This window comes from Centrocercus urophasianus, unplaced genomic scaffold (genome assembly GCF_019232065.1).
Source record: "Centrocercus urophasianus isolate 14NV4802_14NV808 unplaced genomic scaffold, USGS_Curo_1.0 seq_11, whole genome shotgun sequence".
Taxonomy (NCBI): domain Eukaryota; kingdom Metazoa; phylum Chordata; class Aves; order Galliformes; family Phasianidae; genus Centrocercus; species Centrocercus urophasianus.
This window is the reverse complement of record NW_024884253.1, coordinates 57,188,928-57,216,877: the sequence shown is the minus strand read 5'-3', so window position 1 is coordinate 57,216,877 and position 27,950 is coordinate 57,188,928. Positions and strand designations below refer to the sequence as shown.

The 27,950-nt window shown below is 41.6% G+C and overlaps 1 protein-coding gene across 3 annotated transcripts; it reads right to left on the bottom strand.

Annotated features, from left to right (window-relative positions):
* Positions 1-571: 571 nt before the first annotated feature.
* On the bottom strand, positions 572-25,962 carry GLIPR2 (GLI pathogenesis related 2). Of its 3 annotated transcripts, none has more exons than XM_042838521.1 (6): positions 25,582-25,962; positions 21,914-22,013; positions 14,934-15,042; positions 11,158-11,261; positions 3,459-3,536; positions 572-2,419 (listed from the first exon to the last, which is right to left on the bottom strand). In XM_042838521.1, the coding sequence occupies exons 2-6, from the start codon at positions 21,918-21,920 to the stop codon at positions 2,259-2,261; spliced, it is 459 nt and encodes a 152-aa protein (XP_042694455.1). In that variant the 5' UTR covers positions 21,921-22,013; positions 25,582-25,962; the 3' UTR covers positions 572-2,258. The 3 variants fall into 3 exon arrangements, with proteins under 3 accessions (XP_042694455.1, XP_042694463.1, XP_042694446.1); XM_042838529.1 differs by having other exon boundaries at positions 21,914-21,986; XM_042838512.1 differs by lacking the exon at positions 21,914-22,013 and having other exon boundaries at positions 25,582-25,944.
* Positions 25,963-27,950: the final 1,988 nt, after the last annotated feature.

Here is a 27,950-nt window from a genome sequence, read left to right as displayed (position 1 = left end):
AGAGGTCTGAGAAGGCAGGTTTCAATGTGCATTTCCCCAAATCCTATGGCTTTTGGGTGAGCCACAAAAACAACATTACCTTTCTCTACGCATTTGGCCTTTTACCTACGTCATGGTTTACTGCACAGACAGTTCATTTGCAGAAGGCATCAACATTGTGAGCTTGGGTCATTAAGAATTAGATTGACTGGGTTGTTTTGTTTTGTTTTTAAATTGCTACTTACCTGCATAGAAATTCTGTAGGGTGTACAAAGCTTGCACAGGGTCTATTTGAGTGGCTTTGAGTTCCTTCCATGTCAGATGATCAGACACCACCTTAAAACGTTCCTTCTAAAAACCTCAGGAAGTTCACTTGCCACTATCATTCTAAATAACGCTAATGACCAGGTTGGTTTTGTTTTGTCCTCTCTTCACCAAGATCCTCCCAGGTCTGACATAAAAAACATATTAGGTGGCAGCAGTGAAACACTCTGACTGCATTCACTCAACTGAACATATACACCAACCATTCAGAGTTATAGGGCCAACAGCGGCAAGAAAGTGAGGAAAAAAAAAAAAAAAAAAAAAGAGAATTTGAATACCATTGATTTATTTGACATTTCTTAAATGAAAGTTGAAGATGGGAAGGCCTCAAAACTGCAGTTACTAAACAGACATGTCTGAGTGGGAGTGAAGTGGCTGTTCTTTACCAAGAACGTGTCAACCAAGAGAGGGAGAAATTAAAACGCAAAGCAGGAGTTCAGCAGAGAAAGACATATGTCTGTTCAGCATTGAATCCAAGGCTTAGTTCAAAGTTTGTATAAAAAGGTGATGGTCATCTCTTGTCTATATTATGATTTATCATTTCTTAGGTCTCCTGTCTTTCCTGGGCTAGATTACTTGCTGGTTTTTGGTTGTTTCTGTTGTTGTTGTTGTTTGTTTCTTTCTTTCTTGGTGGGGTTTTTTTGTTGTTTGTTTGTTTGTTTGTTTTTTTGCACTTCATTACTTAAGTAATATTGTCCTATGTTAATGTCTTGGAAATAAAATTTAAAGATTATTCAACAAAAATTCAGGTAACAGCAAAGACTTCAGTGATTCATATTCAAAAATATATAATTTTCAGATGTCATAATATGTATTAAATTCTTGGTTACAGCAAAAGGATTGTAATATATAGCATCACAGTGACATATCATCAAGCTGTAACAGTGCAGTTTATTTCAACTGTGTAAACAAAAGAAAGTATTTCTGCAATGGCACTCTTCATGAGCCAAATCTCAGAAGTCAAAAGGAACCCTTACACAGAAAAGAAAATCCCAAATTGAAGCACAGTACATGAACTCTTTGAATTTTATGAACTAAGAGCAAACATCTCTTAATTACGATTTGGGAATGTTAATGCCTGCAGAAGATATTCTCTGGGAAATAAAAATAAGTTACCGTAAAATGAAATCGATGATGATTTCCCAGAGAAATTTATTTTGTGTGTAAATATCAAAGATAAATGGCAGCGCCTTGCTTTTCTGGAAGGGAAGTAATCAATTTGATTATAAGACAATGTATACTCTGTAAACTGTAAGATAGTGTTGTGTTTTCAGATATTAGCACCTGAAATGTAAAGCTAAGTTTTAAACATTTCTAGTAATTTTTTGGTCATGCATGAGTTACACCTTGCTTGACTGGTACAACTTTGGCAGTGTAGTCTTAGTGTCCCGTGAGATCATTGTAATGAAAGCATATATGTCTGGATTGCACTGCGTTTTATATGTGTGTGTAACTTTCATACAGGAGGCTTTGCATACGTTCAAGCTGTAGGGATGAGACCTCACAGCAGAAAAAGGTACAGACAGAGCAAAGAAGTCGCACTTAATAGCAAAAAAAAAGAAAACCTGGAATACGTGATATAGTTACAAGCTGGTATCTTCAGTTTACATAGAGCTACGAATTTGCTTGTTTAGACAAAGACATCCACCATGTGTATTCTCACATACTGACACAGAGTTCATGCAAACTACCACAAAAAAGAACAAGCTAGAAACTTTTACCCCTCAGAAATGCTGCATATACTTCATCTTCAAATAAACTGAAGTCTCCTCAGAAACAACAGGGACTTAATGTGCAGATTGACTCAAGCAACATGTAATTGCTTCTTCTGCAATGAGAAGTGAGCAGCAGTATCCAACAGGAAATTTCATTGAATTGTACTCCACTTCAAACAGTGTTAAGTCCAAACCTAGGTTCATTTGTCACAAAGCAGTAAGACTACCTCCAAAGAAAGGTTATTTTCTTGGAGGAAGGACATTTTCTTCGTAGTAGCCTGGATTTACTACATTTCCAGCTGGATCGTACCTAGCGACCACAAATGTAGAACCATCACTAGCAGATGCTTTTCCAACACCCATTTTCTTTGTGCTCTTCCAAACCATTGCTGTGAAATGACCTGAAGAAAGAGATAAACATGCAGATGTCTTAGGTACTAAATCTATATTATTCCTTCAAACATATTGAGGAAGATGGGAAGAAAGAGGCATACGAAACTGGTTTTTTCTCTAACAGGAGATCTCACTAAAGGCATGCGACAAAACCTATCTAGCATCTTGTCTTGAACAAGCCTGCTCTGACCTGTTCCATATTAGTGTTCTTGGCTCCATGTCCTATTTCCAAATAAGAATATAAAGTAGGAGAATCATGAAAGAAGGACGTTGATGAATAAATGACATAAAATTCCACAAAGACATTATGGTGTTTACCTCCTGCAGTAAGAATAGCAGTTTTACCATTTCATTCTTCCCTATTATGTCTGCATGGAGAACAATTCAAGATAATTCTCTTTGTTGCTGGTTTTTTTTTTCTTTTTGTGTCTGCTTCTGCTTACCTCTAATGGCCACCCCTAGGCTGTGTTATCAGTTGTTCCCCCTGTGCACAAACAAGCACCATGGGAGAAAAGCAAGATTTTCTTCATCTCAAACAAGCTTAGTTGTATCTCTTGCTCAATTACTATTCAAGAAACAATGTTCTTACGTTCACTGAGCACTGGGCTGATAACATGCAGTCAATGACCCGTGGCTGATCTCCAAATTACAGCTGAAGTAACCTCTGCAACTGTAGTGATACATCTTGGCAGAAGACACATGCCAGTGTAAACAACAACACACTGTATTTAGTGAGACACCTATATCATTTCAATTCAGTGTTTTTTACAAATTGACTTGCCTTAAAAATAAGGTCCCTTCTAGAAATTTTGGAGTTGCAGAAAAAAAAACCACAATATATTAAAAAGAAAAACCAAATTCTAAACCTTCCTCATTTCTCACAGATTCTTCTACCTTTCTATCAGTTTCTAACATAAAAGTTTTGGGGGAATATTGTTCTCCTGAGAACAAGGTAGATTTTCGAAAACTATCAAAACAAGTGCAGCAGGCAATTTCTTTAAAGGAAAAGTCCTGGTTGTGAAGAGAAGGTAATCAGTCTGAACTTACCTGTCCCTGAAGAAAACCCTGGGTTTTGAAAGCTATAATTCTTTATTTCACTGTACCATCTGTCAGCAACATCCTTCCCTGAAACATAGAAGAAATGTGGAATCAGGACAGGTAACACAAACACAAGAACATAGTTCACTTACAGTTTGACCAGCATGATCTTCAGGTCAGATGTTTGGACAGATTTCTTCTCTGAAAGAGTGGTCAGGAACAGGGATGCTCAGGGATGTAGCTGAGTCATCCTCTCTGCAGGTGTTCAAGAAATGTTTAAATGTTGCACTAAGAAACATGGTTTAGAAGGGAAATATTAATGATATATGGACGGTTGGACTAGATGATCTTGGAGATCTTTTCTAACCTTGGTGACTGTATGATCTTCAGTTAACAGATGGCAAGACCTGTACAACCCAAGGCACAACTTCCAGGCACATGAAGGAACACTTTTACTGAATAAGAGTTTTTGAAATGTAGGTAACACGATATAGCACATTACATACCAAATTTTTATTGTTTTGCAACAGCTGTTCCTGCACAGTTACTAATCAGTCTGTTTTTTGTTAACCATCTCATGCCATCAGTTTCTGGAGTTCTCAGCTCCCTGATACAACCACAATCCATCAGTTTCTTCACTGAGGTGCAAGGGACGTGGCCATGGCACAGGCTGGCTGAGATCTAGGGCAGCAATGCACTGAACAGGTACAGCAATAGACGTCTGTGGAGAGGTGCTCTTTGGATAAGATGGACCTGAAGAGGAGCAGAATTCTGACACCAACAGCACAGTAAACAGGACCACAAGCCAATTCTCAGATGTACTTAAAACTTAATAGGGCTGAAGTTAGAAAAGCTCTCAGACAAAAGAGGTCAGTGTGGCACAGCATTTGGACCTGGATGAGCAGAGATCCATGCAGTCCTTAACAAAATGTTTAACCGCCTGGCAATTGAACACATGGAGCCCATGGTTTGTGTCTGCCCTTCTGTAATGGTAAGCCTGGAAGGTAGCTGAAGATGCATCTCTCCTATCTTGGATGAGTGTTCCTGTCATTATGTTTCTACACACCACTTTCAGCAGCTCTTCCATCTTGGAGCAAGTTTGAAAAGACTTCAGAGAGCCGTGCCAGGTTTTCTGGCTAAAAAGCACAGGGGCCTTTTCTATAGTGAGCCCCCCAACCTGTGGATCAAGGTATATGAAGATGTTCCTTCACAACTCCCAGCAAACCAAAATGACTATCCTTACATCCTGTAGTTCTATATGCTCCCATCAGCATTTCATACTTCAGATTTCTGAGTGGATTTGTTCTTCTTAATTGTTTTACACAGCACCTGAGCCATTGTGAATTTCCACTCTGAGCTCTCTAGCTCAGGGTACTACATCTCCAGGAGCTGGTACTGTATGGAAATCTGTGCCCAACACTGGCTCATTTCATCCGAGGTGTTCACCGATCACAGCTATACAAGGATCACAACTACAGCCAGTGGCATAGTGCTACGTGTCTGTATGTTTCTAACAGTGACATCTACCAAAGAAAAACCCTATCTGCTTTCATTGAGCTGTTTAGGAGCCTGATAGATGAGAGCAGATTCTGACAGTGAATGAATCTGCAATGCATCTGATTGAACAGACAGCACAGAGGGCAGAAGCTCAGAGCAGAACTTGCAGATGCACTCAAAAGTCAAACATTACGTCTTTTCCATTACTGTTTCTTAGGAAATTCTTGTCTCAGACAGGGAGGGGGGAGGAGGGGGCAGCCTTTTCCCTGTGCTACATCAGTAATGAAGTTTCTGCTTAGCATTCCAGGAAGTATAACGCAAGGCCAGTTGATCCCAGAGCAAGCTGCCAAAGCTGTCAAGACTACCGTCATGAAGAACGCCGGTCCCTGGCGGACCGTTGGCTGCAGAACCACAATGACTCACAGTTTGCTATTTCACAGCAAAAAGTCTCAAACTTGCGCTGTTCCTGAAGTCAGACGCTGAGCTGTTCACCTCTTTAGACTTACGAGTGCAATCTGCTCAACTGATGGCGTTGTTAGCCTGGCAGCCTGGCTGTCAGAGCTGTCACTTGAAAGAAAATACTGAGTGAATTGCCATCTCTGAGAGGTTTGTGAACTGGAAGTTCTAGGAACTGATCCATAGCACACTGCTTGTTAGGAATGGGGCTCACTTAGTGAGTTTGTTTATATTTTCTACATAAAGATGTAGCAAACATGTTTTGATTCCTGAAGTAAATGTTCTGGGAGTAACAACAGGTTCCTTCTTTCCCTGCTTGCCCAGTACCAAATAACAACACCAGAAGACCTGCTTAATGGCTAGAGTCTGTAAAGCAAATACAATACCTGCTCATTTGCTACTCTAAGTAAAGCTAAAAGACTAAAAAATGTGCCAAGAGCAATCTGTGTGTAAGTCAAAGGAAAAACAAAAAACATATAGTACAAAAGCTAAACAAATCTTTGTTGAATAGAAGCACAGAGTGCTTCAGCAGACATGTCAGACCTTATAGAGCATATGCACTTTGTATATACAAGTGCTTAAGTGACTACACTATGTAAATGAATCTTTACAAATGTAGGACTGCACTTTCAGTGCTACTAGTAGTTCACTGTCCCCTGCAGTGTGACATGGCATGAAAGAGTAGTCCAAGAGAAAGTCAACACCACACTGTCTACTGTAGCTCTAAGAAATGCATCTAGGCTCTGTGTGAGTAAAACTTAAGCTCAGCATAATGGAAAGATTGTGAGAGACATAGAAGTTTTTACAAAGATAGATACATATATATTATTTGAAGAATACTATAATGTGAAAATCTGATAACACTAAATTCAGAGAAGATGGCAATGGCATCAGGTAAAAGAATAATCCAGTCCTGCTCAAGAAGGACAACAAGCATAAGCATGTAACACAATTTACCATGTGTTAATTCCTAGCCAAGGTGCCCAAAAACTTACTGCAGGCGAACAAGAAAGAACTGTTCAGTATAATAACTGGTATGCATGCAACTATGGGAAAACTGCTGTTAGCCCAGTGACCCCTGGGCTTCCCAGGGGCTGGAGGAAATAAATAGAAAGAGGCCAACACAGCAGTCAGCAGAGCACTGAGCCCCTTTGATAGCAACTTGCATCCTCAGATGTGCTGGTTCAGAGAACTGACCATAGTATTTCCATTTCAAGTTATGCAATTATACTCAGAGCCCAATTGACCTTGCACTGGAATTTTTCACTGAAAACAGCTCTGACTCCCCCAAAAGTCCCCTCCAGAACAAGGTTGTTGTTTGAACAATATTGTTCAAAATGCATTTCAAGCAGAAGGAAAAAGAGAAAAGAGATGGCATTCCCACGAATCACTGTGGATTCTGTCAGAAATGATGGAAGTTTAGTTCTACCAAAACCATGCAGATTTGTCCTACAACCTGCAGTTCCTCTTCTGGTGGCAGAGCCAGTTACTATACTACTTTTTTTTAAAAAAAAACATCCTTCCTCTTTGCATTGTTGTAAACCACATTTACAGTTTCAACACTTTTTCTATGGAAATGTATGTTCAGCTCCACCCTTCTAACAACAGCTGACTGATGACCTGCTTGGTTCACTTCCAATCAGGCTGAATCTCACTCTCATGGGCTGCATCAGCACCAAGGGAGAAGAGGAGCCCAGAAAGCTGGGTGTGCATGGATGAGAGGGCCTGTACCAGCAGCTAGAGTGGAACTGCACCTCCACGGGGTTGTACATCCAGCATCCATCCCTGTAGCTGGGATACAGGGGCAGCTAATGGACAGACCAGGTGTCTGAGCCCAACAGCTGAAGGTACCCAAATTCCCATTACTGGGAAAAGAATATATTTTATATACATTATTTTATATTTCCAATAATATTTTATTATATACATTTTTAAGAATCCATTGTTGGAAATAAATGCATATATATCATTTATACATATTCCAACAGTAGATGTTTGTCCTGATGGGCCAGAAAGGGGCACAGGATAAGGCCACTGATGCTGTTCGTGTAAATAATGCCTGTACCTGCCTGTGTTGATCTGTGTGGCCACCTGCTCATACATATATGTATATACACGCTGTCTATGCATGTGTGTACATGCATCCTGGGCTCCATCAGAAGAGGGGTGGCCAGCAGGGACAAGGAGGTGATTGCCTCTCTCTACTCTGCCCTCATGAGGCCCCATCTGGAGTACTGCATCCAGGTCTGAGGCCCCAATACAAGAAAGACAGGGAGCTGTTGGAGAGGGTGCAGAGGAGGGCCGCTAATATGATCAGAGTGCTGGAGCACCTCTCAAATAAAGACAGGCTGTGGAAGTTGGGCTTGTTCAGCCCGGAGAAGGCTTTGGGGTGACATGATTGCAGCCTTTCAATGCCTAAAGGGAGCCTACAAACAGGAGGGAAGTCAACTCTTTGAAACGGTAGATAACAGCAGGACAAGGGGAAATGGTTTTTAGTTGAAGGAGGGAAGATTTAGGTTGGATATCAGGGGGAAGTTCTTTACAGAGGGAGAGGTGAGGTGCTGGAACAGGCTGCCCAGAGAGGTTGTGGATGCCCCGTCCCTGGAAGTACTCAAGGCCAGATTGGATGGGGCCCTGGGCAGCCTGGTCTAGTGTTAAATGGGGAGGTTGGCAGACTGTGGCAGGGGAGTTGGAGCTTCATGATCCTTGAGGTCCCTTCCAACGCAAGCCATTCTATGATTCTATGCACACCTGAGAATATACTCTTGCCTCACTGACTGCTTGGACCCAGGGGCACAAGGCTGTAGCAGCCCAACTACTGTATTCTGCTCACCTGATGTTTAATTTCTCTGTGGCCACTCTTACTGTCTCTCCTTATACCTAAGAAACCTTAAATTGTCAAGCCATCTGAGAAAATCATTAACAGCATTCTAGTAAGATTATAGCACATAGATTACACCTCTGTGTGAGGATGAGAAGCACCACAGAAATCGACAAACCAGGTACCCTAAACCTCACATCTTTCCTTTAGTGTTTCCTAGCTTTTGTTACCAATTTCCCTTCCACTTTCTTAGGGGAAAGCAGGAGAGGTGAATTTAAGTTTCCACCAGAAGTTATCTCAGAGGGTGTAATTCTCTACTTTCAGCATCTCTCATGAAGGTCCATTTTCACAGAATCATGGAATCACAGAATGGTTTGGGTTGGAAGGGCTCTCAAAGCCCACCCATCCCCACCCCATGCCATGGGCATGGCTGCCCCTCACCAGCTCAGCTGCCCAGGGCCCCATCCAACCTGGCCTTGAGCCTCCAGGAATGGGGGAATTTTTAGCAGTACTGTGAAAATCTGGTATTGGAGAGGAATAGAGAGCCACAGATGCCTGAAGTAACCATATTTGTGAGTCAGAGCGTGCTCCTTCAGGGCTGGGGCAGAATGTGCCTGTGCTGCTCTGCACACTAGTCCTGATTTTGTAGCCAAACCCAGGTTCCTCCCATAATAGATTTAGGTAATACCAAGCAGTGAATTTCTCTTACAAACTCCCCAAAGTTCATCAGCTGCAGTGTTTTCAGGGACTACACACGCACTCTTCATGACAGCATTCATTCCAACCAGAACTGAATCATTCAGTGCTTGCCTTAGGCCTCCCCGTACATGAGAAATGACATGAGGCGTCCTAAGAAGCCTGACACAGTGCAGCTGCCCAGGCAGGCTGTGGTCTCTGTTGTAGCAGTGGCAGATGACAGCTCACTTATGTGAACAGAGACAAAGAGAAGTCTGCCACAGAGCAGCTCCTGAAGGACTGGAGGGAGGAAGCGGCTGTCAGCTATTTCTTGGATTACAGGGATAAATATATTTCCAGCTACAGCTTTAGGCTGTGTAACTCCAAAATCCTGAATACAACGTAAGAGATTCCTGAGCCAGGAGAGGGGTGAAACTAAAAGACTCTTACAATTTAAAGCTTAAATCATCTCTGAAACAATAAATTTATCTTCTGGCATTATCACAGAACTCCATAAGAGTCAAAATAAACAATAGCATTACTTCTGTCAGAGAGAAAACACACTAAGCTGGAGGTTTATTGAGTTTTTCTTTATCTGGGGAGGAAGACAGTCTCCCTTTATTAAGCCCTTGAATAGATGCCTAATACAAATTTCAGCCTCATTGAGCAGGCTACAAATTAACTATCCAGAGGGAACTGTATGAGAAAAAGAGGAAGAAGTAACCAGCTCCACAGAGATGAAAACTAAGCCTGGACAGAACAGCTTTCTCTGAACAAGGAGTTTTCTTACTCTGATACTCTGACTCATCCTGACACATAGGAAATGTAGCACAGAACAAAAGATGTAGCTTATTTTTCTCAGGAAGGCAGTCAATTCTATGAATAAAAAATAGCAATAAAAAACTGCTCAAAACTGGCAAGTTATGCATGGAAACAGTGCATAGAAGAAAACAAGTGCGATCCAAAAAAGGACTAGCATTATATAATTTATGGAAGGATCCATGTGTGTTGTTTCCAGCTCTCTGAATGAGAAGCCTGTTTCTTTAACCTCAGGGGAAGAGCATAGGCCATCAGCATAAACAAGAAGGAAGAAGTTAGCTCAGTGAGTCATAGGCACTGTGCAAATTTTGCCATACATCTGTTTGTTCCCATGCTGCTCTGAAGACTTACCTCAGACTCTTGCAATCGACTGAACGTCAAGTATTAGTAGATCCAATTAGAGTTTTCCACCCCGGGTTTCTTTTTCAATATAAAAAGGTACCCATGCAGGGCTACAGCTAGCACTTGCAAAGGAATCCAGCAGTGCCCCTGGGCCTAGAACTCAGTTACTAAAATTTCCAGGTCCTTAAAACAGGACCTACAGTCCACACAAATGAGCTCCTATCTCCTCTAAACTGCATTGTGAATTCCAGGGGTGGATGGAAATAAAGAAAGCAAGTGGTCACTCATAATACACACCAACTGCTCTCTCAGCAGGCGGAGGCATTAACTCTGCATGCTGGAGGAGGAAAGAGGGAAGAGCCTGCTGAGCATAGCTCTGAGTGCTCACTGCAGGCTGTCAGCATGGCCACAATTCAGCTCCTTGGGTATCCAAACAGAAGGCTGCCTATTATGTGCTACATTTATGATCAGAAAATATACGGAGAACTTTTATCTTCAGAAATGAAGGCAGGGAAAAGAGCTCAAACCTTCTGTTTACTGACAGAGCAGAAGAGATCAGATGTTGCCTAACACACTCGCCTTTGTCACTTTGGTTTCCCACTGTCTATTTGACCTCCAAAACAGGAACTGCTGTGTAGCATGCAATTGCCATTTTTCTACCTCCCTCACCACAGTTGACCTGTGGTCAGCCTTTACTCAGGCTAGGGCAAACAAAGGATAAAGGTGAAGAACAGGGCATTGACAGCTTCCTTCTCCCCTCCCATGAAACAGAATTCAAAGAAGGTGCACAGCTGGGACATACAGAACAGCCTGGCCACCAAATCCTATCTTTAAAGGGACATAACCTGCTGCCACAATGCATTACCCCTTCAGTGCATATCTGTGTTTCTTGCTTTCAGCAATGTAAGTGTCTGTATACCAGAAGCCTGTGCCCATGGAACGTGGGTTAGGTTGCAGTGGCCACTTTTTGGAAGTGAAGGCAATGGCAGTACTCTTGCAACCAGCCCTGACATCCAGTTCACTCATACTCTGAGCCCGAGGAAAATGAAACAGGCTATTTATATGGTGTCTGTGAGACAGCAAGGGAAGAAAGTTTACCTGGTTGATCGTAGGATGCCCAGGCCAAATTCTCTCCACATTTTCCATTAGCAGACTCAGAGCTGTGTTTGAGGACCCTTGAGGCTGCCAGTTCTTCTGCATACCTAGCAAAGGGATGCACACATTGTGTTACAGACTGCAGATAAAGAGGATGGAGAGGTGAAGGAAGAGAAAGAGGAAATGCAAACAAAGAATGTTAGAATCATGGAATTGTTTGAGTTGGAAAAGGCCTTTAAAGGTCATCTCATGGAGCTTCCCTGCAATGAGCAGGGACACCTATAGCTACATCAGGCTGCTCAGAGCCCCAGCCAGCCTGACCTTGTACATCCCCAGGGATGGAGCATTCACCACATCTCTGGGTAACCTGTGCCAGTGCCTCCCCACTCTCACTGTAAAAAACTTTTTTCTTATCCCCAGTCCAAATTTCCCCTCTTTTAGTTTTAAACCATTTCCCCCTGTCCTGTTAGAAGATGGCAGTTTAAGTGAAGTTATTCAGTTGCAAATCTCTGATGCCAGGGATGCTTTACACCTGTATAGATCTAGCACTCATGAGAAAGGAAAGTCCAGAGAGCATTTTGCATGTATTTCTGAGCCCTTGTGCCATGGATGAGAAAGGTCTAAAAGAAACAGAATGTAGATCTCCCTTCATCCTGTCTACCCAGCACCTGGAAATCCACAGCTGCAACTTTAATGGGGAAAGGGAAGCATTTATAAGCATTGCTACAAATCTCAACATTTCCAAACCCCCTCACTGGAGTAACCTGCACAAGAGATAATATAGCTTCAAAAATCAGCACGCAGATAATTCATAAATCAGGTGTACATATGGGAAAGGGAGCAAAATCCAAGCCTTCCTCAAACAGGGGACAGTCAATGACTCGCTGTAACACTAGATGGAGATTTCCAGCATATATTTGCAGAAGTCCTGGGGCCACTTCACTGTTTTGCTAGTGTTTTACTATCAAAAAATAGAAAGTGTGCTTAAACCAGTTTTAATTGATAAGTAGAGAACAGTTCCAAAAACTCTGCACCATTAACTTGATTTCTACATAAAATAGACTGGACTGAAGCTGGGATTTAGTCAGAGTGAGTGAAAAGAGAAAGAAATCACAGGGAGAATTTGAAACAACAAACGTGTGTAGCAGCACAGGGATAAGAAGCATTGTTTCCATAGAAGTTAACACATGAGAGTGTGGGAGGTACTTTGATTGTCTAATTACAATGGGATTAAAAATAACTTCATGTGTAAAAGGATTATTCTCTTTAGTCAGCATTGGAAAGGCTTCAGTGCAGAGACATTCAAATTCAAAAGACCATTTGTCATTTCTCACAGCATCAGAAATCATCAGGTAGATTTAGAAGTCAAATAAAACAAAACAATCGTTCCATAGTGTGCTGCAAAGCTTATCACCAATGAGGCAGACACCAAAACACATGGCGATCTGAAAGAAGCTAGAGAAAATTACAGAGTGTGTATTCAGGGGCTATTAGACACCTATAACCAAAAAATAAAAATAAAAAAAGATACTACCTAATATTTAGCAAAACCACAATTTCCTAGACAATTTTGTAATTTCCAGGAGAAGATAACAGAGCAAGGATCACTATGTATATCTTGTCCTGCTGCTTCTTCCCAAAGCTTGGCATCTGTCAGACACAGGATTGCTTAGCTGAGCATTTTGGCCCAAGGTAGTACTTTAATCATTAGGTCCTGCTTTCCTTTTGTCCTATCCTTCTAAGAAAAGAAATCAAACAAAAATACCACATTGAGCTACCACCACTAGTTTAGAAATAATGAAAGCTTGCCAGTTGTGAATCTGCTAGATCTAGAACTAGAGGATCTCTTGACACTTCTTCATGTCCTCTATCCCCATAGTCCTGCGCTGCTTCTCTTTAAGGATTTGCACATTCCAAGAAAGAGGTAAGACTGGGACAAAGTTGCCAAGGATTTGAGACAAAGGGTGATTAATTCCCTCCTGCTCAGGCAGCTGAAAACATGAGATTTGTATCTGAGATCATCACCTTATGCTTCATTACAGTCAGATATAAACAGACACCTGCTGAGGGTGACTCACTCATCCTAAAACAGGGATCCAATAATCAATTCAGTTAGCCTGTCTCCATTCTCGGGACTGAAAATAGTAGAAAGCACACCATTTTTAATACAGACAGAGAAGAAGAGATACATCAGACACATTTCAACAAAGATACCAGATACAGTGAAAAGAAAAAGTGAAGCTCTTTGAAGCTTTTGAATTTTAGATTATGCATCATCTAACTTGAAAAAATAAGATTTCTCAAATTTCATGTCTGCTATTCGGAACAAAACATTTCTGGTTCTTGCTATTGAACAATTGCACCAGTTTCTAAACACAACTTTAATACTTATAAGTTACCAAAGGCTTCCAACTGCTATTCAACACAGTGAAGGAAGTCAGCTGAGACCAGAGAGGATTGTGAGGAACTCCAGAAGGACCTAAATGGAGAAATGTGGAGAAATGTCTATTTCACAGAATAATTTCTACTATTCATACAAATTGATTTGCTCAACCCAACTGTAAAAGTTGGAAGAGCAAAGAAGGGACAAGTCAGTGAAATCTCTTCCTCACTGTGAGGCATCAGATAAAGCAGAAAAACCCCAAATCTTTGAAGAACAGGAAGAAGACCAAAACTACATAGGTATGCAGTCGCTGGCATAACAGAAATACCGTATCTAGTTATCATGGTGTCTCAAAAAACAAGAGGAAAGAAGGCAGACAAAATTAACATGGATTGCTGCCAAGACGGCACATCTACATGCCCTGTACATGGCATGTTGTATGGCACAACACCTTGTAGAGATCTCCGTTCTAGGCTGAGAGAACTGAACCATCTTTATGGCAAAGTGCAGCATGATGCTGAGAATAAACTGGGTTCTGGAAACACCACAACCTCTCTGGTTCTGAGCCAGCTGGCATGGAAAACCCCGCATGGCTATGGTAGAAAGTGAAATCAGAGGTGAGATCTCATGTTTGCTGGGATCAAACTGACCACCATTTAGCTGTTATGGGAAGACATTTATTTTTGGAAGAGTTTAGTCAGCATTTTTTCCTTCAAGTATGTCCTTCATATTGCAAAGATCTATACCTCAGCCTGCAAATAAATAGAACACCAAATGATCTCCAGAGGTCCCTTCCAACCTCAATCATCCTATGATTCTATGATTGTGTGAAAACCACTTTGAAAAAGTTTACTACAGAGAGAAAGGAAACAATCTGGTTGTCACATACATGCAGCAAAGAGGAAAAGCAATAATGGTCTAAAGTCACTGTAAGAAAGACTTAAATCAGGCAGTAGGAAGACCAGTCATCACTTCCAACCGTGAAAAAGTTATTTTCCTTGCTATTTCAGCAGCAGCAGATGTTCTCATGCAGCTGACAATACATCATTTGATGCAGTTGGGAGCGAAGCATGCTTTAGGCAATTGCCTTCTGTAAAGGAGATACACAGGCGTAGAGAGATGCAGCCCACGTCTCAAAGAAAATGCAAGAAAGATTTACACTGTTGTGACCAGAGAAGTGCACATATGATTAGGTGGTGCTATTTGATGGAGAAAGAAAGGAAGAGAAGAGTTGGGTAGGAAGACAAAAAGAGTAGAGTGCATCACTTTCCATCCAGTAGGCCTTCACTGAGTACCAGCATGTCAAAAAGAAAAGTATTTTTGCAGTGTGCACAGTCAAATCTAGTCAGTAAAAGTGACAGAAATCTTATCAGAGAAAAGAAAGGACTGAACTCACTGTTGGGCTCCTCTGTTTAACTTCTTGCAGAGTTTTAATGGGGGGACTCCGTGTTTCTTCCTGTAGTCATTGTGTGCTTTCAAGACCTCTTCAGCAAATTGTTTGGAAGCTGAAATCACATTAAAAAAGTTGGAAAAGTCTGTCAAATACAGACATCAGTGAAGACAGAAAAACATACCCTGAAAACTAAGATGCTGGAGAAGGTGGGACTGAAAAACAGGAGTATGCCACTCTCACTGCTTACAAGTAGGATGATACAAACCATTGATGCCTTCCATCCAGGAACTCTAAGAGGCAATTCCAGTGGGATGGTACAATCTTACTAAAGATTGAAGAGAAAAGTGAGCTTCATTCCCTTTCTCAATAAGGAGGTGATTTAAGGTCAGTTTGACTGACTCTCATTTCAAGATTTCTATATACCACATGACCACTGCAAAGAAATTGAAATAAGTGAGAATTAGGTCCTCTTCAATGTTCTCTCTTCTTTGCCTTGATGAAGTTTCAAAAGGAGAAAAAAAAAAAAACAAAGCAAAACAAAAAAAACAACCCAACTCGTCCCTGCAGCTGGCTACCTAATGGAATTTCCTGCTTCAAGAGAAATTTGAAACCTGAAATAGGGTTTTGGGACAGTCAGAGAAGCATGGATAGTGTCTTTAAAACAGAAAGACAGTTTTCACTTTCTCTGTACTGCAGAAGCTTCTGGACAGGCCAAGGCATGCTTTAGTATTTACTCCATTACAGTGACACAGATTTACATTTATTAATGCAATTTGTGACATCATTTATGACATATATTATCAGCATTATAATTCTATATTCTATTCTATAACTCTGAATGTTCTAATTAGAAAGACTCCCACTATTTTCCATTTAAGATTCTTTCAAAGCCCAAGTAGATCTCATGACTAGAAAGTTTTTCCTGTTGTTAATTTAGATTTCTCAAGTTGCTCTCACTGCTTGATTTTAACAACTATAATCACTCATCTCTTCCTTTATTAGCATGTACACTCTTCTGCTGTTTGTAATGATGCATTCTCTCACAGTATAGCTGTCAGTTTGCATACACTGTTCTTGCAACTTTTTTCTAAGGTAATTAGCCAACCCACACTTGTGCTTTTAGCTGTAGTCTGAGTTTTCACTGGTTCTAACAAAAGCCTTAAGATAATATGGTGACCTAAACTAATCTCAATGTCCAAATGCACATAAAAAGTCATTATCGTTTCACTCAGTACTTCATAACTTTGAACAGAATATGGAATTGAGTTAGTTCAATTCTCACTTCCACCAACACAAAAACACCACTGCTTTCAGGCTATATTTATTTATTTTGTATAAAATTGTTGCCATAAGACAGCTGAGAATTCACCAACAGAAATCCTACTGAAATGGTATCTGCCCCATCACATTCCAGCTCTTAGGTTTTCCTTCAACTTTGTGCCACATGTTGCATACCATCAAAGAAACCAGGCATCTCTACTTCAGCGTTTAAGCACCACTCACTCTTTGCTAACAAAACAGTTTCATCCTCCTTATTGTCATTAATTGATTCCATTGAGCCAGGATCTTAAAACTCTCATTTGTGTGGCCTGTAGGTCATGGCCTATTTCTAGATGCTTATCACAGGTTACTGAGTAAGGCAAGCCTACAGCCAACTGACTTAACTTTGCTGATACGAGGGCACAAGATTCCAGCAGAGACATTTTAAGATAGTTTGCTAATCAAAAAAGTTGAAATGAACAGCTTTGGAAGTTGTGTCGCATACTCCAGGCTGCATTTTTCTGCATAGGAGTTTGTGACTGTCATCACCTAGACTTAATTTCTCATCAGCTCAGCATTAAAGAGTGCATATACAATCTGATCTGCAAATGCCAAAGTTTTAATTTAAATAATTTGTTTTCACTTACAATAACAAATTAAATTTCTAGGAAACAAAAGCTTGAACTGAACTGAAATGCAGGCTTTGTCAATCCATCCCCTAACAGACATATAGCACAATCCAGCTCTGTACTAACAACTTGAATTACAAAGATCAACAAAACATGGACATGGCTTCTTCTAGCCATGGAGACACTTCTCTACTGGGCTTAGAGATCCCTCCCATCCTTCTCCTTTCTCTTCCTTTCCCAAGGTGTCTGCTACAGAACCACTTCTCTACAGTGACTCAAACTCATGTGCTAAACACCACCCTCTCTCCACTTGTTCTCCTCTGCACTCTGAAGCGTGGAGAGGGACGCCCAACTGCCAAAGACATTACAGATTTGTTTTAGAATACCTGTTAAGTTTTTCCATTTTAATCAACGTTCCATAGTCCAAGAAGACAGATATTAAAAGCGAGAATTAATGGGAGTTCTCAGGCTCCCACTCAAATGAGAACAGCTTCCCAAATAGCTTTGGAGACGTACATTTTTTTTCCTTCACATAGACTGCTTAAGCTTCTAGAAAAAAATATTTCCTGCTGCAAGAAAGTTGGTTTTGGACATGAATCATTGTGCACTGCAAGAAACAATTAATGCTATTATCTACAGTTGCCTCTTTCTCATTATTCAAATATTTACCTCTGCTGTGGATTCTTCTGGAACACTCTGTTAAGATATGACAGCAAGCAACAATGAATTTACAGCCCATGATGTGGTACAGAGCACACCTGGTAGATTTCTTCAGACTTTTTCAGTTTTGTTTAGCTCGTGTGAGCGTGGAAAAGTAAGCAGAGGCGTCTAGGCTGACTTTTCCTATCAGATTTTCTCTTACTCTCTTATTCCCTTACAATAGCCATCAAAACTGAAGTGAGTTACCCAACACGTTCTCCACGATACCAGCTGCTCTGTGTCACCTCTGCAGTCACTAGCTGAATCTTGCAAGATGATGCAACAAGAACCAGACCTCAGATAGAATCCAACACAGAAATATACCATTATGACTGCCCCAATTCATCTTCAAACCATGACATAGACCTCACCTTTCTACTCTGCCTGTGCATCGCCCAAAATAAATAAGAAGAGATGTACTCATGTAACAGCTAGAATCACATTTCTGAAGACAGATACTAAGTATGTTTCAAAGAACCCACCAGTGTAGGAAGAAATAAGTGCCGAAAACTGATACCAACAACTCTGGTAATGTGACTCATTTTTAGTCAGGATACTGCACATTATTTCTACACTCTTTTCTGCCCAGAACACAGGGAGGAACACTCACTCTCCAGGGAGAAAGAAGCCAAATATTAGAATGCACAGAGTGGACACAAATGCAAGCTGTATAGAAAACACACATAGAGGTAATTGTTTGAAGATCAAGTGCAGCTCTACTTTAATACTAAAATCTTTAGTCTTCCTCAACTCTGCAAAACTGTACTATTCTGGCAGTAGTAGAGCGTGGAAAGATGATGCAGCAAATATAGTTGTTAATATGCCCAACAACTTCATGAGAAAATTCATCGGAAGCTTTAGGAACTGCGAAGTAAACATGTCAAGAAGTCCTTTATTACCTTCCCAGATAACTAAGGATACTCACATTTTGATAAGCTTCAACTTTATTAACAGATTGGAAACAAACAAAATTCTTAAGTAAAAACAACTTCAGCTAATGACCACGTTCTCACCTAAGACTGAAGATGCTTAGCATATATATTATCAGCAACTTTTATTTTCACTTGAAATGCTTCTCAAGAAACTAGCTGTAGCTGAATATTTCACACTGTGAGAACAGAATTTCTTCAATGGAGAAATGCTGAATATTTAGCTTGCAGAGAAAGCTTAAATGAAGGCAGGTACACTTCTGTTACATTTTGACTCTGCATTTTGGGTTGAGGACATAAACATTCATAGTGATATAGAGCTGGGTGGGCTCTGCAATGCCACAAAGATTACTTTTTTTTTTTATTCCATGTACTTAACTGCTCCTTTCTGCTCCTCATCTGGGATAAAAATTTCTTCAAAGACTGGCCCTTAATGTGATTTCTAGAAACGTCATTTGGGAGCATGGATTAGGCATTCCAGTTCATGCATCACTTCCAAACACAAAACCTGATCTCCTTCAGTGCCAAACTCCCTGTGCTCAGCATAGCTGTTGCTAGACTACTTCCTTTCCAACATGGATTTTCTTACTTAGCAGAAAGTATTGCTTAAAAGTATTAAAGGAATTAGGATATAGAGTTACATACAAGCTTGAGTGGGAGAAATTTCCCGGAACTTTCTTGTTTTTAAGCAGAAATAGAATAATTTCCTCTTTGGTTCAGGAGATCTCTCTTCAGGAAGAAGATTCTCTGATGTTTTTCAGTTATGCCTCAACTTTTCCTTCACTCACTACCACTGGGATGAGCTTCAGGATAACACTAAGACGTTTCAGTTAACTGAATCAGATGGACACACTCCCTACTCATTTTATTACCCAAGTTTCCTCTACAGGAAACTGCCAGCTTAATAAGCTTGCATTACCTGCTCCATGTGACACAGCACACTATTCCCCTCCCATTTTCAATGTGAAGCATACTGCCTGAGAATATAAAACCACTGGTGTAATAATGTTTCAGTGACATTACTCATGTCACTGTTTGATTGCAAATCCTATTCTTGCCATAACAGTCAGTGTTGATTACTTCCTCACTTAAGGCCTTTTATAAACTGTTAGGCAATTGACTCCCCTGATTAAAAAGGAACACCTGCTAACCTGGAAACTGCACAGCTCAGAAAAGCAGCAGAGCCTTCTGATACATACGCTTGGAATAAAAAAATAAAGAAAGAAAAGCTAATCAGAAGTTACTGACAAAGTTCTTGCTTTCATTTTTTGGGGAAAAAGGGTGTGTGAGAGAAAGAAGAGCTTTGGTTGGAGCCCTTCTCCCCTCCAAACAGTGAGATCAGCAAACCTTTCAACAAATAGTTGCTATCATGGAGTGGTCATCACGCAGAAGACTGGAAATGAGCTGCTCACCAAATCTGGAGAAGTCAGTATTGACTTTGCATATAAGAGACAATCAAAAAGTGTTATTTTTATCACTATTCTGCTAAGGAGGACAACACAGTATAGTAAATACGACACACATACACACACTCTAGATAGACAGTAAGGAAGCTGATAACCTTTTTAAAAAGGAAACCCTCTCATTAGTAAGGCCTTACATTCTTAGACATAATTAGACATAATTCCTAGGGCACATATGATTTGAAAAGCAAAGTCCCAGGTGACCTAGTGACCACACTACACAGGAGGAGAAAGTGAAGCAACGTTTTCCTTTTCTTCTCTTCTTCCCTCCCTGATGCTGTATTTACTGAGGTCCCTCACCAGAAGGTGGTGGAACCATGGAACAGGCTCTCCAGGGCAGTGAGCATGGCCTCAAGCTGCCAGAGTTCAAGCAGCATTTAGACATTTCGCTCAGACATAGAATTTGAATTTTGGATGGTTCTGTGTGGAGCCGGGGATTGGACTCCATGATCTTCGTGGGTCTCCTCCAACTCCAGATGTCCTGGGTTTCTCCAATTCTGTGATGTGCAGGGACAGTCTTCACAATTAAAATTAGAAGGATGGCTTTCAAATCCTGCTGCTACTCTGGTGGCATTGCAAACCTTCAGAAAGAAGCTAATGTCATCATCTCCTGCAGCTATTTAACAAGCATACTTACAGCTGAGAGCAGGCAAAGAATACATGATTTCTGTTCAAAGCCTAAATTCACCCTGCTAACTTCAGCTCAGTCAACACAGAAAAGTATTAATGTTTGCAGCGGTCTTAAATAGGCCCATATTGTCTTCCTCCAAAACATCCAAGACTTGGCCATCTCTTACAGGCTCAAACCTACAGTACACAAGCCAGTTCTAGAGTAGAATTATTAGCCAGAGTTTGGCGTTGCTTCCTCCTCCTCATCAAGGCCACACACTGACTCAGAAACAGTTTCTGTTCAGACCGTCAAAGACTGGGCAGAGTTTGCTCGCATTTGCTTGTAAAAACATAATGTAGATAAACTTCAGCTAATCTTTAGGAGAACAGAGTGGCCTTCACCAAAACAGCTATCTGAAATATTCTTCTGGCCTGTGCAGATATGTAACGAACAACTCTGTACTTACAGTCAAGTGACTTATTTTTCTCATACTTTCCATTCCTGTACAAAGAGCAGCAACAAAGACAAGTTCAAATCCAAACAAGATAGAAACTACCAAATGGATCAATTATACTGACAGAAAACAAAGCTTTGTTGAATGTTTCCACTCACTTTCAGAAATAAATTTTCGTCATGCTTAATTATTTTTTTCAGAATGATTTCCTGGGGGTCCCAGAAAGGAGAGCTGATGTTTTTGGACATGCAACTATATGGCATGAGAAACCTTGCTAGCTCTTTTGGTTAGTACAGACCATCACCTTGTGTCTCATTCTTTGCAAGCCACTTCCGGTACTTGTCTGCCTTGAACGTTAGAAACTAAGGCTCCTAATCTAACAACAAACAGGAGCAGCCACTGTTACAAAGGATGATGGCTTCTGCATTCTCCTCCACTCCACTTTGCCCAAAGCATGATTTTATTCAACAAACAAGTAAAGATTAGGCATCAAACATTGTTTGCCAAAGCCTGATGTCTTCCTGGAGGATCTTCCATTATTTCTCATTTACTGAACATGAACCGAGTAATTAGCGTCATCTACACACTGGAGAAGTGCAGGGTTTTTAATTAAATTAGCTACATTTTTTAAAGGTTCTTTTTTCATCCTCCTCAGATTCAGTTCTGGTGTAAAAAGAAACAGCAAGTAACTTGTATGAAGTTCTGCACGGGCCCCATTGTTACCAAACATGAATGCCTGGTTACCAGCAGCTTAGATTCATTCATTTTCTCTATCCCCTGGGTCCTGTAAAACCGGACAACACAAAATGCGCTGTCAGTTTGGCAGCTTGTGTCACATTTCTTCAGAAAGCAGACAGGTCATTTTTCTTGTATACCTGTACTTTTGTTAGGAGCTGCTACAGCTGCCTCCTCCTGAGATGCTGCAGTACAAACTCTCACCTCTCATCAGCTGGAGATGCAGCTCCTTCTGAAAACGCACTATAGTCCTTTATGCCATGCTCCAAGGATGCACCTTCAAAGTTAAAAGCAGCATGTAGTTCTAAGGGAGATTAAAAGCAATAAGGAAAACAGCACTGAGTTTGGTTCCTATCTCCTTTCTCTTTGTTAAAGCCCTTTCTTGGTCCCTATTTATTTTTGCACAGACTCAATAGGCAGCAGTGGGGAACGCCCAGTCACTTCTTTGGAGTCCCACCCATACTTGCAGGGGGCAGGGATGGTGGGAAGAAAGAAAATAAGAAAAGCAAGCACTGTAAAAAGATTCTCAGTATTTACTGAGCTCATTCTTCTCTGAGAGCATTCTGCACTCACCATCCAGAAGTCAAAGAGCAAATTATTCCCTCCCCACCTCCTCCACGTAGTTTTTAGAAAGCAAGGAGGGCAAGGTTCCTTCCCCAACACACAGGGTTGGAGGGGGATTGGAAGAAATGACACTTTCCTTTCTCTGCCTTCCCAGCCCCCAGGCAGCTGCTGCTGTGGATATCCCCTCTGGGATGACGCTGCTCCGGACCCCGGCCTCCTCGCACAGCTGCATGGGGTCAGAGCCACGCGGTGACGGAGCCCTAGCAACACAGCAACAAAAAGCAGACAGCTCACCATCAGCTCATTTCCTGCTGAAATACTCCCTGATGTTTGGTGTTGTTTTTTTTTTTTGCTTTGGGCTCTCTGGGGAGATGAGGCGGCATCACACTGCTAATCCACATGCTGTTCAAAAGGAGAAGGCTAGTGGGAGGATACAGGAGGTCCCCACATTTGGCTGCGGTGTTTGCAGCAGTTACAACCAGGGGAGGCATTTCTCTATGGTTTGATGGGGGAGTTTCAGCATGTGCTTGTTTTAGTAGACTGCAACATCCAAGGCAAAAGGCTGTTAGAGGTAGCGATGTCTTATTATGCACAGTTCTACTAAGTGAAGCAAAACCAATGCAAAGTCTTTAATCAGAATACTTGCAAAGAATACACTTTAAGTATAATCTGACAGCTAGAAACAACGCACTATTAGGGAGCTCCAATCAAAATGCCTGCGAACAACTGAGATTTTAAACAGCGGAGCTGGTTTTCCAAGGGGATATTTGTACCTCAAGATAAATTCACCAAAGATACAGAGTTAAAGAAACAGCTTTGAAGAGATTTGTTCTAAAATCAAGTGCCCAGTTTACATGAATTAGAGTATGCCTACATGAATCATAGAATGAATGAATCACAGAATGGCCTGGGTTGAAAAGCACCTCAAAGATCATCGAGTTTCAACCCCCCTGCTATCTGCAGGGTGGCCAGCCATCCGACGAGGCTGCCCACAGCCACATCCAGATGAATGTCTCCAGAGATGGGGCATCCACAACCTCCTTGGGCAATCTGTTCCAGTGTGTCACCACCTTCTGGGTGAAAAACTTCCTCCTAGTATCTAACCTAAACCTTCTCTGTCTCAGTTTAAAGCCATTTTCCCTTGTCCTATCACTATTCACCCTCGTAAAGAGCCATTCCCCCTCCTGTTTATACACTCCCTTCAAGTATTGGAAGGCCACAATGAGGTCTCCCCGGAGCCTCCTCTTTTCCAAGCTAAACAAGCCTACACGTATGCCTTCAGGCAATTCCTTCATTCTTCTGATCCAGGAAAGGGGCAGGTGCTCTGGATGTCACTGAGAGGTCGGGCAGATCCCTACCTATTACATTTCTACTACATGTCCCAGGAAAGACAAATCTCTGCACATCTCCTGTGTCTTCTGTGTGTCCTCGAGAGCGGGAAATCTCACACAAAACACAGAGCTGTGCTCTTCAGAATAGCTGCTCTCACCCATGCAAAGGCAAACATCAATCTCAGAAAGGAATTCAGAGACTTCAGTTTGGTGGAAAGGGCAGATAGGATTTAGTCAATGAATTGATTGTTAGGACAGGATCTCAGCTTAATGTACAGATTAAATAGCTCAAACAGCACAAAAGCAGCAACCAGGGCCCAGTTCACTTTTAACTTGAAACGTATGATACAGGTTACAAAAAACTATAAGCACGTACTTTGAAGCTCTATTTGTGTAACTTCTCAGCGGAGCAAACAATACTCAAACCTTAGTGGAAGGAATTTCTGGTCTGCCATTGCTCCTAATTTTGGAACAAAGAACCGATGTGCTCTAACAAATATGCAGGAAATAACAGCTAAAGACAGCAATTGCCTTATGACTGCATCAGCAATCTGCAAACAGAGATTGTGCATGTATTAAAACAAGAGATTTGTATCAGTTTGGGGTTGGGAGTGGCACATTGAAGCCTCTGCTGCTTTTGCCCAGTTAACTGTGCCAACGCAACATACAGATGCAAGGCTCATCTGGCACTCATACTTCTTGTGCTGCTAGCAAGGAACTGCTGAACTGGCTACTTCCTAGCGATTACAGTTATTTAAGTGGTTGTAAGATCACTTACTAAATCCTAACCTATCTGAAAGCACACAGCTTCCAGGAAATGGGCCAAGCCCATGCACTGGCAGCTAGGTGGTGCTAAGCCTGGGCTGGGTATTGGCCTGCTGCCACATACCATGGAGTCAGAGCAAGCCCTTAACCACATTCTCAGAGGGCTCAGATCCTCAGACCTCAACCGGGATGATGATCTTTAAATAAAAAAAAAAAAAGGAAGCACACTTGTATGCTGAGGCTCATTCAAGTGTTAGCATTGAGTTTCTTCATGTTTTTAAGTGAACAAAGGACCAGATTGCACTGAGCACATCCTATGTGTGGTATGGATGGATAGGATGGACAGATAATATGCTACCAAGCCCTGATTAGTTACAGAAATAACATCCCAACCACAAGAACAAGCTATTTGGTTTCATTGCAGTTTCAAAAGAGGAGCGGGGATTTTCAGACTCTAGGCACATATCTGTCTGCAGGAACTTCCTTGTGACACTAGTGGGTCAAAGATGGACCGATCCCATGGCAATCTCTCCTTTTAAAGTCTCCAACTTCCAGGCAGCTTCAGTGGGGTTTTCTTCTACTCAGAACATCAAACCCGAGCACGCAGGCAACGAACAGAGCCCAACAAAGCAGCCCGCAGCAGGCAGGAGCAAGAGGCTTGACAAAAATCTGCACAGCTGGGGAAAAACTTATGAGTTCAGTCAGACAGCACTTGGTTAAACTGTAACTGTAACCAGATTTTGAATCTAACTCCTTCTAAAAACTAGGGCAATAAAAAATCTTCCCTCTCCAAGCAGTTTGTTGATGATTTGCAATGTAAAGAAGCTTTGCCAGTCAGTTATACACAGTGTAACTTTAAAGCTTCTAGATTTAAAACGATCCTTTCTCTGAATGCCATAAAACTCCTTCATGCAGCAGAACACATCTGTTACCAGCTACAAAATGAAAACCATACAGGAAAATACAACTACCTCTACACTGACCAGGTCGGGGGGTGGGGGGATGAAGAGGGTTTTGTTTTGTTTTTTTTTTCTGGCTTTTTAAATCAAACAGACTAATTTTCACTGTGTCAGAGAGAATGCTCCTCCCAGCCAGCAACATGCGCAAATGAAAGCAGCCTGCTCACAGCAAAGCCACTGAGGCTTTGGAGCACAAAACCGAGTGGTGCCATTGCAAGGATATACAGCCAACTGCATGAACGCATTTGCTCACCTGATTTTCCCATGATCACGTCGTGATATTATTTTTTTTTTTCAGTTTCACCTGATTCCCGCTCTCTTGCCTGAATTCCTCAGCTCAGGCGAAGGGCTTTGTAATTTCAATGCAACTTCTTCAGTCTGCCGCGACTGCTGCTGGAGAAACTCCGCTGAAATAACCCGTTACCGCCCCTTTCTCAGTGCTCAGGGAAGCCTGCCCATGCCTTATAAGGAATAGGGGCACTGCTTTTTTGCTTAAAAAGATTCTGTTTAGGGTCAGCAGCCATGCAGCCTCCACAGTAACCAAGCAGCTCAAAACCGCCGCATGTTTTTACATACCGATTTAGTTCCGTAATTGCAACTATTTCCTGATAAGAGTATGCTGTGAAAAAAATTGTGCTGCCAAATAGCTATGCTGCCACAGCACGGATAACCCAGGGGGTTAATTCCTACAGCTATGTACGTGTTAAAGTTTTACTGAATTGCTGTATGTACAGTTAAAACAGACAAGTGATAAGATACTTGAACTGCATTTCACAAGTACAAAAGGGACTTTCTCCATAGTTAAAATGACCTGCAGAAGGTATTAGTAACATGCAGCATAGGATTCTTCAGGTTAAACCATCAGCACAGATCCTGTTTATTTCTGTGAAAAGAGTTTTGTGTGCGTGTACCTTACTTCAGTCTGTGAAGGCTGATTAGGCTGCCTTCATGTCATACCCAAATATCCCACGCTAACATGACAAAAATTAACTGGTACTTCAGCTGCTAGGCATGGACATGACAATTTGAAGTTTTTAACTTCAAAAGTGTTGCACCTCTTCAAATAATACAGAGATCTCCACATTACTCAGTTACCTCCTACTTCCTTCTTTTCTTCATCACAAAAAATCACCTGGGTTTAATAATTCCCATTCTTTTTTACAATGCTCTTCAAGGACCAAAGGTTGTACATGGTTTTATGCCAAGTCCGCTGGCTCAGCCTCTCCCTTGGCATGCGTACAGCTCTCCCCATGGGATGAGCTGCATATGCAGCAACCACTGAAGCTCCCTCATCTACTAACATGCCAGGAGGCATTAGAATTGTAGAACAGAATCATTCAGGTTGGAAAAGGCCACTGAGACCATCTGGTTCAACCATTACCCCACCCCCCCATGCCCACTGACCACATCTCTCAGTGCCACATCCACATGGCTCCCAAACACCTCCAGGGATGGTAACCCTACCACCTTCCTGGGCAGCCTGTGCCTCTGCCTCACTGAGAAGAAAGCTTTCCTAATATCCAACTTGAATCTCCTCTGGCACAACTTGAGGCCATTGCCTCTCATCTTAAAAGGAACAAGACTCCTATTATAGGAATCCAGGCATCTTGTGCTCTTCCAGGCTGTGTACCAAAGCAGCGGACAGGGGATGAGAAGGGCAAGTTTTAACTCTCAAAAGCCAACCTCTGGAGGCTGAGTTCCATGAGAAGAAAAAAAGAAAAGGAATAAAACTGATTTGCTTCTAGAAAAGTACAAATAGCAGGAGCAGGAAAGGAGGACAATATTCCTTCACAACATACTACTCTTGAGATTGCTTCACTGGCAAAGGTGCAACACATGCTGAGTTCGTATCGTTATCTGATAGCTGATCGGATCGCTAAGAAGAGCTGGGTAAGTGATCACCAGGTGGAGAGGAAACCACAGGGTGTGAGATCAGACAGCCTCACAACTGCATGACACTTCCCATAGCTGGTAGCAAGCCTGGGCAGGATGAAGAGGTCAGAGAAGGTGAAGATAAGAAACTCGTTCACTTCCTCTGCCATGAGAGCTGGCAGTCACTGGCTGCACGGGGTGGAGAGCTGGATGAGGTTCTAACAGCGTTGTTCGTAATGAGGTGATAGCAGCTGTTTCATTTGTAGGACTTAGCAAACTGTGGGCCCACATGAACTGTAGCTTCTAAAAAAGCTCTCCAACATCTGAAATGCTGGGTAGTTCTATCTCTAGGATTTACATCAACACTCACTAATATCTTGTACCGCTCCACAGCATTGACAAACAGTAGAACAGAATTCAATTTTGCATAGCTGGGCGTTGCTGGTATTTGAAGTTTTCATTTCCTCATAGTTGACTGTTACATTTTATTCATGTTTTAGATCTTCATAATATTCAGCTAGTAGAAGCAACACCCCCTTATGAACTTGACTGCTGTTAACACAGCTGCATAAAGATGGCAGAGATGCCTGCGTGTGATTCTCATAGAATCACAGAATATCCTGAGGACCATCATAACCACAAGGACCATCATGTCCAACTTCTGGCTCCATATGGCACTATCCAAGAAGCAGACCTTACATCTGAGAGCGTTGTCCACACACTGTGAATTCCAGCAGGACTGATGCCATA